The sequence below is a fragment of the Labrus mixtus genome, chromosome 9 (genome assembly GCF_963584025.1).
Source record: "Labrus mixtus chromosome 9, fLabMix1.1, whole genome shotgun sequence".
Lineage (NCBI taxonomy): Eukaryota > Metazoa > Chordata > Actinopteri > Labriformes > Labridae > Labrus > Labrus mixtus.
The window spans coordinates 21,279,032-21,295,822 of NC_083620.1; the positions used below are offsets into that span (position 1 = coordinate 21,279,032).

Sequence of the window (16,791 nt, forward strand, 5' to 3'; positions counted from 1 at the left end):
TGTAGTTTCTCTGCCAATTAAGAAAGCTTGAACAAAATAATGTCTGATGATTAAATGATAAGTAAAGCATCTCCCTCTATCCCATTTTCAAAGCCCAACACAGTCGGCTGTTCAACATGAGTCTGGTTATGCTCCAGGTTTCTGCCTCTTAAAGGAAGTTCTTCCTTTCCACTGTAACTTTGCTAAACGTTGCTCAGGGCTCATGATGGATTAATGTTGGGTCTTTGTAGATAATAAAACAAAGAGTAGGGTCTTTTACCTGCTCTTTTGTTAAGTGTCTTGAGATAACATTGGTCATGAATTGGCACCATACTAATAAAGATGAATTGATTAATAGAGGCTTAAAAAGGGCTGCAAATGAGATAGCCTCCATACATGGGGTACCTGACATAATAGCTAGGCTATCAGCGCCCCCAATTTACAATTCTAAAAATCAGAAAATCCTCAAATTTGAGAATAATTAAACAATAAATGTTTGCCATGTTGCTTGAAAGTGTTACTTGAATATTTGATGGTATCCACAACAAGCAACTACTGTTAACACATGACCAGCTGTATTTTAAAAGGTTTTATTGTACCTTCTTTTTTCAATTGGGCTCTGCTTGTTAGAAGTACACACTGAGAAGCAAGCGGTAATTTTTTTTAAATACATTTTCGTCAATATCAGCAGTAAACTGGTTTAATTGGAGCTGAATCTATTCTAACTCTGCTGCACGGAGGTAGTTGTAGCCTTTCAGCCTTTTTGATAAGAGCACTGTCAACTCACTGTTTGTATAAAACTTCAGCGGGCTGAACTCTGGAGGAGTCCTGACTCAGCGACTGCTCTGAAATATTCATGCATCAGAGATGTGACAGTAATCCTGTTGTAATCACGATGATGGTTAAAGGTCTATAAACTCTTTTTACCCCATTAGGGCTGGTTATCTTTGATTTGCACGTCTCCTCTAGCAGACAATTTTATTTTTTGATAAAGATATTTACGCAGAACTCGTGCTGTCCATGCACACGCACACACAGGGAGTGAGCCGGCTGTGTTTTAGCTGTGTAACAGATATACTGTCAGCAGTAAATTAAGTTGTGGAGTCATTCTCTGTGGCTCTGACTCCTGCCAGAGTCTCTACAGCTGGGGACATGCAGACGTCTGCTCTGCTTCCAGCTCTGAGCGCTGCACTTCACCTGAAGGTTCTGCGATGTTTAGATGTGCTGTTTTTGTTTACAGAGGCCTCATCTGTTAATTAAGTCCAGTCCATACAAGTGTTGCTGGAGCTTTTTGATCTCTTCTAGCCTTTCACACTTCATGCACCTTGGTAGTTGGTGAAGTTGTGCTGTAAAATCCCACCCTGCTTCTTCAGTGCATTGCTTACAGAGACCACAGAGGTCATTTGTCTTCATCCTGGTGCTCATAGTTCTTCTGTCAAAGTTGCTCGGTGGTGTCTGAGAACCTTCACTGGAATATCAGACAATCACCAGAGCCAGTGGACCGTTTCCAAGTTTGTCATACTGCAACAGATGCACCGTCTTTCACGGCCATGTTTTGTTGACATAAGAACCTGTTTAAAAGAACTTAACAAGATTTAGTTTAAAGCTGCAGGTGCAAAGCCAAAATATCATCTTTCTGATCCTCATACCAAACATTTTAAGCAGAGCCTGTGTTGTAGAGGTGATTAATTCCTGTGGCTCGTTGTGAGCCTGTATTTGTGTGGTATGTGTGCATGTGGTTTACCAGCTATGGTATGTCAGTAAGATTCCCTTCTCTCCTGTTGTTGCGCTCCTGACATCTTTGCCAGCTTTTTTGTGTGGCCGTGGCTCTTAGGTGAGGCATCATCCAGCTCCTGTGGAAAAGTGTTAGAAAGAAAGTGAAAACACCGGTGGTGCTGATATAACAGCCAACCAGGTGTGCAACAATATTTGAAGACATCAGATAGCTACCATGCAGATAACTTGCAAAAAAAGTACATTTTGTTTTATTGTGAGTTACCTCTCTCATGCCGAGTCAGCTTTGTTTTCATCTGAGCTGATGTTTTGCCAGGGAAAATCTTCATAGCTTCATGAAATCTTCTGTATCTGCATTTTTGATAAACACTTTTCTTTATCATTTCGATTATTATTTTTTTTGCAAGTAACATGCTACTAGATATTTAACGTGTGTAATGTTTTGTAAGGCTTGTTAATGTGTATTTCTGTTTATTTTCGTAATAACGTAAAGAAAAGAAAATACGTGTACTTGAGTGTAAGTGTCTGAAAATGAAAGTCAACGGCTGCTTCACCAAAAGTTGTACTGCATGGTATAATCACTTTGAGGCTGGGGTCCATGGCTCAAAGTCGGCCATGCATCGGAAGTTTTCACTTCCAGTTTTTAATTTCATCCTCAGGGCAGTGAAGTGAAGCCTGAGCTTTAAATCCATGCTGACGCTGCTGATTTCTTAAGCACTGACACGTTGCTTTTGAAAAATAGACACTCGCTCTGTCACTAACGTCTAGTTTCCAACCCCCCCCCCCCCCCCACACACACACACACACACACACACACACACACACACACACACACACACACACACACACACACACACACACACACACACACACACACACACACACACACAAAGACAGTGTTATGAAGCAGCAGGGTAGGTGGACCCTGATTGATCAGCATTGATGAACACTGTATATGTCAGACAGTTTGGGCCTCCCCCTCAGGACATCATGTCTGCTGAGTCCCACCAACCCCCCTCTTGTGGCCTCACTTCACCCCTCCATGTCCTACTTATGCCCCCTCTCCCTGTTCATAGGCCCCATGACCTCTAATCATAGAGCACAGCCTCTCTTATTTTACCTTCTCTCTTTCTTCACCCTTACATTCAGCGCTGTGGGGTTGAGGGAGGGTGAACAGGTAAATAGACACAAAGTCAAAAATGTGCAGTTTTCTACGTTTCCAGATGTATTGATTAAATCATTCTGTTTTTTTAATTGAGCTAATGTGAAAACAAACTCAGTTTTCAGAGGAGATATGCTTGATGACGTGTTTGTTGTTGTTACTCTGTGCAGGCCAGTCTGTGTGTACAAACAGGTTTTCAAACGTGTTGACAGTACAGATGCTGTGCAGTTAGACTGCCTGGGGCATCTTTGTTCAGACTCCTTACATACAATAGACATGTCTCTGTAGACAAGGTCATCACCTCACGATATTGAAACTGTTCACCAAAGACCATTTTAAAAACATCTCTTAAGTTTGATAAAACAAACATGAAACATGCACAAAGCAAAACAAACTTAATGAACAATGTTTATTTCTATGAATAAATTGATTGGTTTAAAAATAAGTTGTCTTTAGTTGAACTAAATGTGAATTTCTTCTTTTTTTTCCTACAGATTAAATAACAGAGCCTTCACTTCCTGCACTGTGACCTCAAACACCGGCTTCCCCTGCAGACTGAATTCCTGTAGGTAGTAAAGGTAATATACAGACATTTTCATGTAGCACATTTGTGTGAAAGAGTATTTAGTAGGAACTTGTAATTTATTTCATTTATTTTGTCTTGGTTGTTTTTTCTTTTCACTACTTGTTCTTGGGTTGTGGTTACCGACTTGAATGATCATATTCATTTATTTAAAGAGCGTCTCTCGACCCTGTAATCTGCACACTATTTCCTGTCAGGCTAATCCGGCGTTATCAGTTTGTGCTTTGTCCGCTTCTGATTTGCATTTCTATTGGTGAGTGTGTAGTTTGTAATGTCGTTAAAAAAAAACCTGCTTTCTTTGTCGTTGTCTTTATACTTCTAATCTATAATGGTTCATTTAACTTCCATTATAAGGTTTTCACTTTCAAAAGTGAGGTCAAAGGACTTGATAAAAGGCTAATTGACTTGATGACCTGGATATTTTTCTGCATTGTAGGGGTGAAGTGTCTGCCACGCTGTTTGGTAGATAACACACGTCCTTGTCTGCATTTAATAGTGATAATAAAAAGCAGGTCACTTTTTGTTCAATCTCTTTTATGAAGAAGAGCCGTATATAAAACTCAAGTCAAAACACAAAGGCTGCTGTCCAAAGTTTAGAAGTATGTCCTTTGTCTTTTCTGACCACTTTTCCTGAACATCGATTATAAGCATGAAGTTAACAAGTGAGGGAGAATTCATGAGGTTTTAAAAAAAAGAAAACTGCAGTGCAGAGAATCTTGCTTACCTGAAACTGTGAGGTTGGTACTGATGCTTATCTGCTGTGGTGAAACTAAATTCTCTCTTTATGGCCCCTAAGGTCCTCTTCTGTCACTGTTAGTCAACTACAATCTCATAGAGCCTGTGTAGACCATAGACTGTATAAAAAAGGGATGTAGTCTCAGTGAAGTCATCTAATGGTTTCTGAAGAGCCCTTTGAATTCCAGAGGTCCAATTTTGGAAATGCTGATTCTACCTAACTGTGATCAGTCTCAGAACAGACAAAGAGCTGGAGTTAAGGTGAGTCCTCTCACTCCTGGGGAACAGATACAAAACGCCCACCCATCAGCAAACACAGCTTTCCTCCCTAATAATGCAAGTTTATGAACAGCTCTTAGCCTTGATTGAATCAAAACAGAAAATGGGCATTTTAACATGGGACCTTAAAGATGATTTGGTTTTTGAAGCCAGCCTCACATTTTTTGTACTTCCTCAATGGCTTAATTTTCCAACTCCAGAGGTGCGTCAGTTTGAAATTGCTGCCACAATATGTGGCAGCTCTGTAAAATATGGCCATGTGTTTCCTAAAGGAGATAAGAAAGATAAAACAAATAACTCTTTGATAAACCAGTAAAACTGAAACATCTTACTAAAGCACTGAAGTATAAGTAAATGTCCTCACTCCTCTAAACCTGGCCTCCATTTCTCCTCTCCACCTCCATCTCGTCAACTCCTCCTCGTTTTCTCACCACCATTCTATCTCCTGCAGCCAAATAAGTGAATAATGATGAATGTTGATGTGGGCTGCGTGATCCTTCAACTAGATGCAAAACATGAAACTGGTCATGTAGGATTCCTGAGTGTGTTTGTCTGTTTCAATCTTTTCTTATTAAACGCTTCCTGCTCTTTTCATCCCAAACCCCTGTCCTTCCTCCTCCTCCTCCTCCTGCTCCTCCTCCTCCTCCTCACAAGCTGTGTCAGTGTCATGGGACAGCAGCCTGATGGACAGACAGGCAGATGGAAGTGACAGTAGCAACATCAGCGCGATTCAGCATAACAATGCAGACAGAAACGAGTTGAGACAATGACATCAGGGTTGGGAGAGTCTTGAGGAAACGATCGAGGAGGAGAGGGAGAGGGAAGGAAAGCAGGGTGACGGGGAGAGCTGTGGCTCAGAGAAACTCCAGTCTGAGAGAGAGAGAGATGTCGCCGGCAGATAAGCCAGACAGACTTAAAGCCCAATTTAGACCGGAGTCACAGGCTTCTGTGTGTTTCCTTCCAGCCCAGTGTTTCTTGTGGAGTTTTTTTGTTGATTGTGGGGTAAGAGTCAGGAGATAGTTTGTATATTGCTCATGTTTTAGGCTTCTAGGAATGCCTGAAGTTAATAATTATTAACTCACATGAACATTTGGCATGACATGATTTAGTAACCAACATTGTGAATTTGAACACAACTTGTTTGTCTGTTTTTTAATACCAACCTTTTAGCAGATTGAGAGTGTTCCACATCAGTAGCAGCCATCTTTGTTGTTAACAAAAAAGATAAAAATAAGATTATAAATTCCGACTTTTGCTATTTGTTTATTGCAAACGATATCGCTGTAATGATTGATTGCAATATATTGTGCAGTCATCATAAAGCTTGATTGAAAACTGTCTGAACAGATAGAGGGCCAGATGAATCTTCCAAAGCAAACAAGAAGTCAGCTTCCTGACGCATGTGATTACCTGGCTAACGTTTGTTTATAGCAAAAGGGGACGTGTTCCTGCTGTAGTAAAGGAGGGTCTTTAGAAGATATTTTGTCAGACACAGAGGTATGTCGTTTATGAGGCACGTTTTGTCACCATGACAACAAATTTGTTTATCAAATCTGTTATTGAGGGAGGAAAGAGCAGGTTGCCTCTGTAATCACATCAGGAAATGCAGTAGACATGGGCACAGTCACCCTCTAACCTCTCATCACGAGCGTCTCCAACTGCTCCTCTGCAGAATGATACTTCATCCACTTTAACAGACACCTGAATGCATCTGTCGCAATGATGCTACTTATCTATAACAACAACAGTTAAAAGTCTTTTAGGGTAAACTCTACATTAAGTCGCATGGCTTTCAGTCCCTTAAGGGAATCTTTTTTCAAGTGAAGTTGTATGAGTTACTTGTCAATAGTAAGTGTATTAGCCAAAGGAGCACAAATTCGGTGCATCACCAAGAAGTGCTAATACAAAGTAGCTGAAAGTAAAGCATGGAATATTTTCTAAATATAGTGTAGACTAACATCGTCATTGGTTTTTAGGTCAGTTTTTCTTAAAATAAGCTCAATTATGTGGTAAAGCTGACCCCGTCTGCAGTGGGGTAGTGCCTCGTTTCCATGCCTGCACTCTTGCAGGTTTCTCAATAATAAGGCCAATGCTGACCAGCATCTCCTGTGGCTAATAGACTTAAAATGGACATGTTCCTAATATAGTGCTTTTCACAAAAAAGAAAACATCAAAGGAACTTATTAGGTTAAAAAATAAGTCTCTCTTTGTATTGTTTGTAAGTGTGCCTCAGGCTAAACTTGTTGTCTCCAGCTTTGAATTTCATCTTCTGGTTAACTGATACCAAAATGACACCTGTGTAGCCAACTGCACACACCTTACCAACCATCGCCTAAGGCTATTTTTTTTCTGATTGCTTGTGTCTTCCGTTTGTAACCTCCAATCACTTCTGTTAACCTTCTAGCTTTGCACTTCAGAGTGAGTCAAGATGATTCAGGTTGAGCTCAGGGTCACTGCGGACCTGATGACCCCGCCCCCACATGGTCTGCCCCCTCCTTAAGACATCAGGGTGCCATAGATGCTGCCAGTGCTGTATTGTGTTGTGTTGTACAGTGTCGTGCTCCTGTCTGCCATCTGCCAGTCATATGTACCACCATCTGTTCATCAAAGCAGCCCATAATGTAGCTCGCACACTGGCATGGCTGCTTAATTTAAACACTTACAGTAACTGCTGCTGATGTTTCTATATGGATTTGATGTTGTGGATTTGTGGCTTTATTTTTTTTTTAACCTGTTTTCCATCTGAGCTTCTGTGACATATTGTAAACAGCAAATGTCTGAATTTGTCCCTTGTTTGTACATGGTTATTGTAGATTTTCCGAAGCCTTTTGTTGTGCACATACATCTCTTTATTTGACTTTTGCTGTCTGGTTCACATCCCTGCTTTGATCTCTGATGTATTTAAGCTTCTCTCTGTAACAACAGAGACAGACAGCAGGTCTTTTCTTCTCTGAGCCTTTTACATATGTGACAGCTCCACACTGATCTCAGGTCTGCCAGCGCTGGTATGACATACCAGCATGCAATACGACAGCAGGCACCTCCTCCACTCAGAGCACACTCATTCCTCTGGAATCTGCACTTCTCTACTAACTCTGTCATTACTACCATCTAACCAGCGTAATTACCAGCCTCGGTGTGTGTTTGTGGTGCACGAGCCAAGCCTGCGTCATGCAAACCCCATCTGAGCGCGTGTGCAGGGAGAGAGGGAGGAAGCATGAATGGGAAAGACAGGGAGAGTCAAACATAGAAGGTGTGTCCCACAGCTGAACAATTACTATATGTGAGTAATGAAAAGGCATTAAATGTCTGCACTTTATCTTCTGAAGTGTGGGCCAAAGCTGTGTGTGTCTGCTCAGGTCTTACGTGAGAATAAATAATTAATCTCCATCATTTAAAAGGGTATTTCCCTGGATTATTTTCAATGGATTTGATTCATAACTTTAGATTTATACACCACCCTTTCCTCATCAAATAAATACAACTTTATAGATAATTGAATATTGTGCTAGTGTAAAGTTCACAGGATTCTAACCTACTTCTGTGGGGTGTCGGGTTGGGCTGGTAGAAACGGCCAGCCGGAGGGCCGTAAGTGTGTTTTCTTATTCTCACCGTCACCGATATTATAACTGCTGTGTACAAGTTTCAATCATTCCATACATCGAGAGAAAGCTATGATTCTTGTTAAAACCATATAAACTATTTCAATACACCCAACACAGCAGCCACAATCTATGAATCTATCAGACCACCCACAAACCAACAATATTTGTGATTTATTATCTTAACGGTCTGGTTATAATATTCCAACACTGTCCTGCTGCATTGGAAAGGGTACCAGCAATCAAAACCCAGTGAAAGATTTAATCCTAACACTTAAGATCCATAAAGATCAGAACTATTCACAGTTTGTATCATGTTTGGATCCACATTTGTATCATGTCAGTTTAGAAAAAAGTGTCCACAGATTGCTTATCTGTGTTCACTGATTTGCAAACCGTGGGTACAGATTTGCCAACATTTTTTTTTTCTTGAGCCTTCAAGTGCTTGTTATCAAGACTCAGCAAAACCAAGAGATAGCAGAATCACAACAGCAGAAAGCAGCTGCACAAAACATTAAAAAAAAAACAGCATTGGAAGTTTTGTATCACAGACGTTGCTCTACAACAAATGCATTTAAAGAGACGGCGGACATCTCTCTCTTTCTCTCTCGCTTAAGTACAGCCTAACAAAGCTTCTAGCAAAGCTGCAGAGTCTTGGTTTTGTTGTATTGATCATCTATAAGGGCAGCAGCCTCTTTCTCAGATTGACCATATAGTGGCTGTCTATAAAACATAGTCGGCATAATTGTCACTGGCTGTGGACTGCAGACACTCTGACAGAGGTCAGTGCAGAGAGCAGACCGCTCTCTATCCATTGCCTCCTTCATCCGACACCTCAGACACATAATGAAGCCATTCTGCAGCTCCTGCAGCTGGGGCTGGATAATCTGGGATTGGGCCTGATAGTGGATCACAGGACAGCCCTGAGGATGAGGAGAGACTCTGTCAGAGAGCATGATCAGAGCAGAAGCCATTTGCCTGAAAGTGTCTTTGGTTGTCCTGAAACAAAGACGTAATTTATTTGCACATCTGTGTGACTATAGGGGGATTTTGTTTGCTGTGAATGAGTTCTGTTGATGGTGCCCATGTGCATGTATGAGTGAATGAGTAATGCAGTCTTGGAGCCAAAAATGAATTCAGCGAGGACTCATAAAAGGCGCTGTGTATCATAAAACACACAAACCACACTGAGCTGCCTTGACACAATGAAAAGCTCGACGGGATGCAAATTTGGACCTCATAATGAGATAGTCACCCGAGGAATCGACGTTTGTAGAACTCCCAGACACTGAGGCAGCTGGAGAGAGACAAGCAGAGATTTGTTCTCCTAACAAAAATGTTCCTAATGTCAGTTTTCTGCAGGCAGTCAAACTTACTGTAAATAGTCAAATATCGATTTCCTCTCATCAGGCGAGTGTAGCTCCTGATATAAGACCCCAGTTTCTCCAAGTGTGACAGCTATATCACTGAAAGAGGCTACATTTTAATGTGGCAAGATTTGAGTCTAAGTGAACAGTTTACTGCTTGTGGTTGAATCGAATGATAATTCATAGCTTCTTGTCTGAAGAGTAAAAATGCTACCACTCCTGAGCTAAGCAAAACTTGGTAATGATAAACTACTCCAATAAGAAGTGTGTGGTGTGAGCGGTTGAATCACATGTTGTGGTGCAATAAAGGAATGATAAAAATGTTTCATATATCAGTCTGAATTGGGGCACATGATTGAAAGCAGGAGAACATTTGGTGTGGATTTTAACTTTGGAGATTTGAGCAGAGAGTTATGAAAATGAAGGAGCTTAAATCCAGAAATGGAGACCTCAGTAGAGAATGAGATTAGACAGAAACCAGAGAATGGAAAAGGGAATTCCCCCAAAAAGCAGCATATTGAATACAGCAGAGATGGATGGATTGAACACATTTGCACATTTAGCTAGAGCCCAAAATATGTGAAAATGTTGAAATCCTTTTGTTCTGTTGTCACATTTTCAAACTGTCAAATATAGCAAAGACATATGGCGTTCGTCTGTTTTGCACCAGTTTTTTTTTTAGCTGTTTATGAAAAAAGACTGATGCCTCTCCAAGTCCCACAAGACCACCAGTGTAACAATTATCCATTTCCAAATATTCATTTTAATGCCATGATCCGCTATGGCTGGGTAGGTTTCAGACTTTTATTCTACACCAGTGACATTAGTGAAAAGAGTGAGAAGGTTGAAAGTCAAATGTTCTGAAAGAATTGCTTCTCCTGTATAATGTGTAATGACTTTAAAAATCATTTAGTTGAACCTCTGTCTTTACAAGGTCATTGGATTTGTATTAAACTTGATGCAGCCTGACTGTCACATCAAAGCATGCCGCTGAGGTCCACTGAGCACTGCTCCTTCTTGCTCCATCTTGACTCGACCCAACTGCTCTATTTCTGGGTTTACCCCACCTCAACCCTCCAGCTGTTGGGTCACTTTCTGCTTCTGCCCTTTTCCGTCTCTCTCAAAGTCCATATTCATCTCCACATTTTAAAAGTCTTCGGGCTGCACTCTGACACAGAACATGGTCTATTCTGCAGTTGTTAAAGAGACAACAGTGTTTACATTGTCCCCCTGTTTGCGTCAGAATTACTTTTAAGTCTGATGTTGTTTGATGAAGTGTTTTTATTCTGCACAGAGTGGACACAGTGTTCCTGTGGGTGTATGAGTTTGAGTGTGCCCTGGAATGAAGAGCGTGTGATAATAATATCCCTTGTCAGCCTCCTGAAGATTAGCCTCTACGGGAGAAATCCTCTGTCACATCCGCTCACCTTATTTTCCCTCCCGCTCTGTCTTATCAGCCTTACGGTGTTTCTCAGTTTACTGACTCGCTCTTTTCTGAATTTTCACTGCTCAACTTTTCTTGACCCCTGTGGAGAAAATGTTGGGTCAAACACAAAAAAAGACGTTTTCAATCTAACCAATGTTTGGGTATTCATCATTCAAATGTTGATAATCTTGAAGGTGATTTGTTTTGATGATAGACTTTTTTCTTTGTTTTGTCTTTGCTCAGATCTGCATCAGACTGAAAGAAGTGGGAAAAGAAGAGCCGGTCTCAACTCAAGCTGGTCCTTGATGGACCATTAAGTCTGTTCAGGCCTTCCGGGTAAAAGCGATGTTTTTGGGAGCTGGAGGACGTAGCAGAGTGTGTGTGGGGCCCCTCCTGTCCCTCTTTCCCAGCACCCCTCCTGACATGGGATGCCAGCCCCCTACCTCCCTGCCCTGAGCTCACCTGGGGTGTTATGAACAGCTACAGAGACAGAGGGGTCACTTGCACCTCCTCGGACCTCCTGGATGGAGGGGGAGGAGGGGGAGGAGAGTTGCCCCATCAAACTCCATTTCGTCACACCCCCAATGGCCACCCAGCTCTTGGCCTCACAGACCCGGCCATGCAGCCACGCTTCTCGGTGCCCAAAATGGGTGTCCGGGCTAGGATTGCAGAATGGCCGCCACGCCGTGCGCAGTCCAGGGAGTCACTGCTTGAAAACGGGCAAATCGGCAACAATATAATTTCCTCATCAGTTTTGTCATCGGACATTGGGTTGGTGCGGGGAGGAGTTGCCAGGTTGCCAAGACGACGGTCAAAGGATGTTGAGTTTAGAGGAGGAATGTTTGGCGGGGAAAGAGGTTCACCTTTGAGCCTCAGAGTGTTTCCTCCTTTGAGACAGCGTTCCAACAGCGAGGTGACACTAAGTGAGCAAGACGAGAACGAGGTTAGTCTTCAACATATGTTCACTCTCACACCTAAAGTTTGGTTAGAGGATAAAGGGATGTTGCCTTTTAGTTCTGTGTATAAGACTACTTTACAAAACTTCCCACACCCTGTGGTGGTCATGTACAAGCATTGTGTTTGTACAGTAGCATAAACATATTCTTGTTTTAAAGCTCTAAACTCATATTACTTCTGTTAATCAATCCACTTTCACACCACAAACTGCTGCAGAGTTTAAACCAGCCTAAGCTACCCGTAACCACAACATTCTCTGCCCTTCGTTTCCAAAGGTGGAGGTCCGTGGAGGTGGCGGGATGGGGACCCTTTTCAGAGAGTACGGCAGCACCTCTTCCATCGACATCCAGGGCATTCCCGAGCAGAGTTTCTTCGACATGCTCACCCAGTTCCACCAGGAGAGGCCTGACCAGCGCAGCTCAGCACCTACACGCCTCAGAGAGCTGCTGCAAGCCCAAGACTCGAGCACACCCCTACCCTCTGCTCCCTCGCCTGGTCCCACAGGGGACGACAGAGGGACGGGAAAGAAAGAGGGCGCCGAGAGAGTGAGGAAAAAAAGTGGAGGGACGGAGTCCTCGCTGGGCACCTCCTCTTTGTTCAGGAAACTTCGGAGCTCTAGCCGTGGTGATTTGGACGGAGGTAAAGGAGAGAGTAATGAGGACGGGGCCTCCTACAAACCATGGATTTGCCCAAAGAGCTTTGTCCACTTTGATGCTCAGAGTATCCTGTTTGACCTCCACGAGGCGGCGGCTCAGCGGGGCTATGCTGCCCAGAGGAGGAACACTGCCACCGGGGCGTCAGCTGCTTCAGTGTCCCTGTCTGTCTCGAGATCCTCAGCTGTGACCGACCCTGTTTACTCTAGCATTGAGGACCTCACCCTGAGCCTCGACCCTGGATCCACTACACCCTCCCTTGGCTTGGCCTTGGAACCTCTGGACGGACCTCCTGGAGCCCACAACTCAAGCCCTCTGCTCCTTTGCTGCCCCCACTTCCTCAATGAGACCGGGGGCCATGGGGAGCGTAACATTAGCTTCCTAAGCTCGTCAGCAGAGCGAAGCGCTGACAGAGGAGGAGACGGACTGAGGGGTTGGCTGAGGAAGAGTAACGCTAGCGTCTCAGTGCTGGAGGTTCCTATTGAACAGCAGGTGACGAGACTGGACCGACTGAAACTGTACAGCATAGAGCATGTAGACCTGGGGGCCAGGTACTACAGAGACTACTTCCATGGAAAAGGTAACACTGAGACACCTTTACAGTCATCAGATATCTTTATCTAAATTAATAATTGATGTGTTGATTCCAGCTGTATTTGCATGGCAACATCTTAAAACAAGCCAATTCAAATGACTTACATAAGTCTTGAAAAACCTAAAGAAGACAATATATTATATATATTTTTTCGCCATTATCAGCTTTCTCCATAGAGCCTGTTAGCATAACTTCCAAGCAGTATGGTGGACGTTAAGTTTCGATTCTGGGAGTGAGTTCCCACCCACTGATCTGTGATAGGTCTGTAGCTTCAGTGGTTGAAAATATGAGGAACTAGCGTTGTAGTTTCAACCCGATGACAAAAATTATGATTTTTGAGTCATTGGAAGCTCCTTTTCAGACTCAGAAATACAAAGATTTCCAATCTCAGGGCAAAATGAGTGCGGGATGCATGACCATTCAAAAATACTACCAGGTTTCTAATGATACAAAGCTTATTGCAAATGGGTGAAGTATCCCTTTAACCAAAGATCTGAAGATGTAACTCTTTGATTCTAAGGGTTGATAGTAACCCTTAATTTCATCATCATCAAAACAAGAGCACATAAGCTCTAATGTGTATACATACTGATCCCATTTTAGACTCTGATGTAGGCCCCTTGCTGCTATCTGTATGTGTGAAATAGACACCAAGAATGTCTTCTCTTTGGTGTCATTCCCCACATTTCCTCCTGCGGCTGTTAATATCCAGCTGGGCCAGAGCAGAGTGAGGGGCCAAGCTGGCAATGCTCCCAGAGTTTTTATTACACATGTACCTGCCACTGGACTGTTGGCAAACTTTGTGCTGATGATACACCACCTGCCGCTCTGCACCATCACAAGTACCACTTAACGGCGTCCACAAGGGAAGCTTTGTCTTACATCTGGTTTAAGTGTCAGAAGTAACACCTCACCTCAGAGAGGGATGGGGTGTGTGGTTGCGTGATTTGATGTGTGCCCGTCTGTGAGCGCATGTGGGCATTTTTTTATTTTTTTTTAAATCAACATCACCTCTTCAGACAGTGTGGATGAAACTTGCCCTCGGCAGGGCATCATCTGGCTGCACCCTAATTAGTGACAGATGCTGTTAGGAGCACATGTGTGCGGGCAAGCGTGTCTGTGTGTGTGGGTAAGAGAGAGGGAGAGTCAGGCCTGCAGCCACACAGCTAAAGGTTATCGTTCCAAAAATATATTCATCTGCTCACTCATTTCCAACTTAGCTTTTCCCCAGAACGAAACTGTGATTGTGTGTATGTGCGTCAGAAAGCCTCGTCAAAAAGCTGACATTTACACCACAGGACGTGGCATGGGAGCCAAACAGGCCTGGGTCTCCTCACATGTATGATGACTGGGCGGGGGGGCTAGAGGAAGAGAACTTGTCCAGCTAGATTCCTCCCAGAGTGTGTGGAGAACTAGTTTTTTACTCCCACTCTGCCTGCAGCGTTCACATTACTTCAGCTTAGTTTGAAGCTTAAGATAAGCACAAGTCAGATTTGAGTATTATCTCCATTTATTTCATTTAGATTTTATTAAGATGGCTCAGGAACATGACCATGTGGTGTGGAGCACAAATAAATCATAAATATTTACAAACCAAAGCACATGCCATGACTAGTTTACAACAAAGTGTTTGGAATGGATGAATGGGTAGACAAATGTGTCCCTTAATGGTTTGTTAAACTTACAGCTCAGCTGAATTTATCACTCCTCATACATCTGTGAACACACCTCTATCTAGTCTATTAGTCTTCCCTTTCTTTAGTACTCATGATCTTTTTCTCTAGGTTCTACCTTGTGTCAGCTCAATTGATTTTGTCATTATGTGGCTATTGATTACTAGATAACACGTCATTGTCTTGTCCTTGACTTAATGTCCCTCCTCTGTCAGTCCTGCTGACTGCACCAACACTAACAAGGATTTTTCCTTACTAGCAAATCTCTTCTCTTCGTTTTGTCTTTAAAGGTTTCATAGACCATCTTCTCTCATTTCTACTGTTGTATGTCAGTTTTAAAAACTACACAGTCAAGACGTCATACCTTGATATAATGTAGCAGTTTATGTACAGTTGTTTGTTTTTCAGCATTGTAAAAAACTAAAACAGGAAAATCATGTTGTTTAAAGTATCAACAATTATGAGAAAAAGAAAAAAAGTCCATTATAGTTTCCCAGGTCCAAGTTGATAACCAGTAATCTCAGAACTTCATACATTGTGTTTACGATCACAATGTAGAAAAACCAGGAAAAAATCACATTGAGAAGCTGAAAACAATTTTTGTTCCTTTAGCTAAAAGGACGACTTAGGCTAGAATAATGAATAATTAGGTCTATGTCAAACTTTCTGTTTTTTTTTATTATCTTGTGACAGTTTAAGGTTGATAATTAGTTTTTTAATCAAAAGATTTGGTCCAATATGCAATTAAAAAAACGTCCCTCGCAGGTTTTCAGATTGATTTTTTTATTACTGGTTTGTAAAACTAACGGCCCCAAATCCCCAAATATTCTATTTACCATCACGTTGGATTGAGAAAACCAGCAAACATTCACATTTAACACAGTGAAGCAAGACAATTTCAGCTTATCTGTTATTAGAATAGTTATACAGTAATCCCTCGTGGATCCAGAATTCGCATATCGTATCCTTAAAGCTGTAACAACCAAATTTCAGGTCAGGTGTCATATTAGCACGATTAGGAAATTACAAACCGCAAAAATATCGTCTAGGATGGAGATTTATCAAAAACATGAATATTGAATAATATTTCCTCCACAACAAACTCAAATCAGAACTGTGATCTTGTCCTTGTTCCTCACCAGAGCACTCAAACTACTTTGGGACAGATGATAAGATGGGTGCTGTGGCTGTGAGCATTCGCAGGGAGAAACTGGAAGACACCAAAGACCTGAAAGACCAGTACCAGTACCGACTCATCGTCCGAACCAACGAGGTATGCACAAAGTTGCGTGTGTTTGTTTGGGAACTATGATGAGTCACAATGAGTGTGCATGCTTTAGTTAATTCCTACTTTCATTTTACCCAGCCCTTCCTGGGACTCTCCTCACCCTCTTTCTGCCCCGATTTTAACCTCCCCTCTCACCCCCTCTCTGCCAGTGGAAAATTCCACCTGCCCGGTCTCAGTACAGTTAAAGCCAAACCAAACACTGGCTGCTCTTCCCAAAGCATTTGGCCGGCTCTCAGAGGGAGCACACCCAACCACTTTTCCACTCTGATGGATCAAATACTCCTAATGCATTAAGTGAGGGATTGGTGTTCATGGAGAATCAGTTAACAGTCTATGCAGTCCTTCTGAGGTCTGTTTAAAGACTTTACGAGAACAAAGTTATTCTTAATCGTTCAATTATAAAGCACCACACCTTTTTCCTAATCTGATCATCAAATACTAATTTGAGTTCCTTTGGAAGAAATCGGCCAAATGTTCTTTTTTTTCTTAAATGAGAGGCTTTTTTTTTATCGTCTGTGATATTAAAAATCGTTCTCTTTGGATTTTGAACTGATGGTTGATTGAGTTCAGTATCTTTTCAGTATCCGTGAAGAGAACTAGCACCTCTCTTGCAAACATTCCTGGAGTTGAACCAGCAACCCTCCGATTCCCAATCCAAGACCCTTTGGGCTGATCTAGTGCCACCCATGTCTTGCTGTCAGTGCCTTCTAACCTCGGTCCACGTTACCCTTATTCATGTCACAATCGCCCCCATGAGG

General features: G+C 42.4%; 1 protein-coding gene across 2 annotated transcripts in view; it reads left to right on the forward strand.

Annotated features, from left to right (window-relative positions):
- The window catches only part of sipa1l3 (signal-induced proliferation-associated 1 like 3), a 65,470-nt gene that overhangs the window by 29,775 nt on the left and 18,904 nt on the right, over positions 1–16,791 (forward strand). For both annotated transcript variants that reach the window (XM_061046854.1, XM_061046855.1), the window contains exons 2-5: positions 3,370–3,453; positions 11,111–11,810; positions 12,100–13,057; positions 15,888–16,018. In XM_061046854.1, the coding sequence (XP_060902837.1) occupies positions 11,340–11,810; positions 12,100–13,057; positions 15,888–16,018 (1,560 nt within the window). In that variant the 5' untranslated portion in view covers positions 3,370–3,453; positions 11,111–11,339. The remainder of the gene's footprint in view (positions 1–3,369; positions 3,454–11,110; positions 11,811–12,099; positions 13,058–15,887; positions 16,019–16,791) is intronic.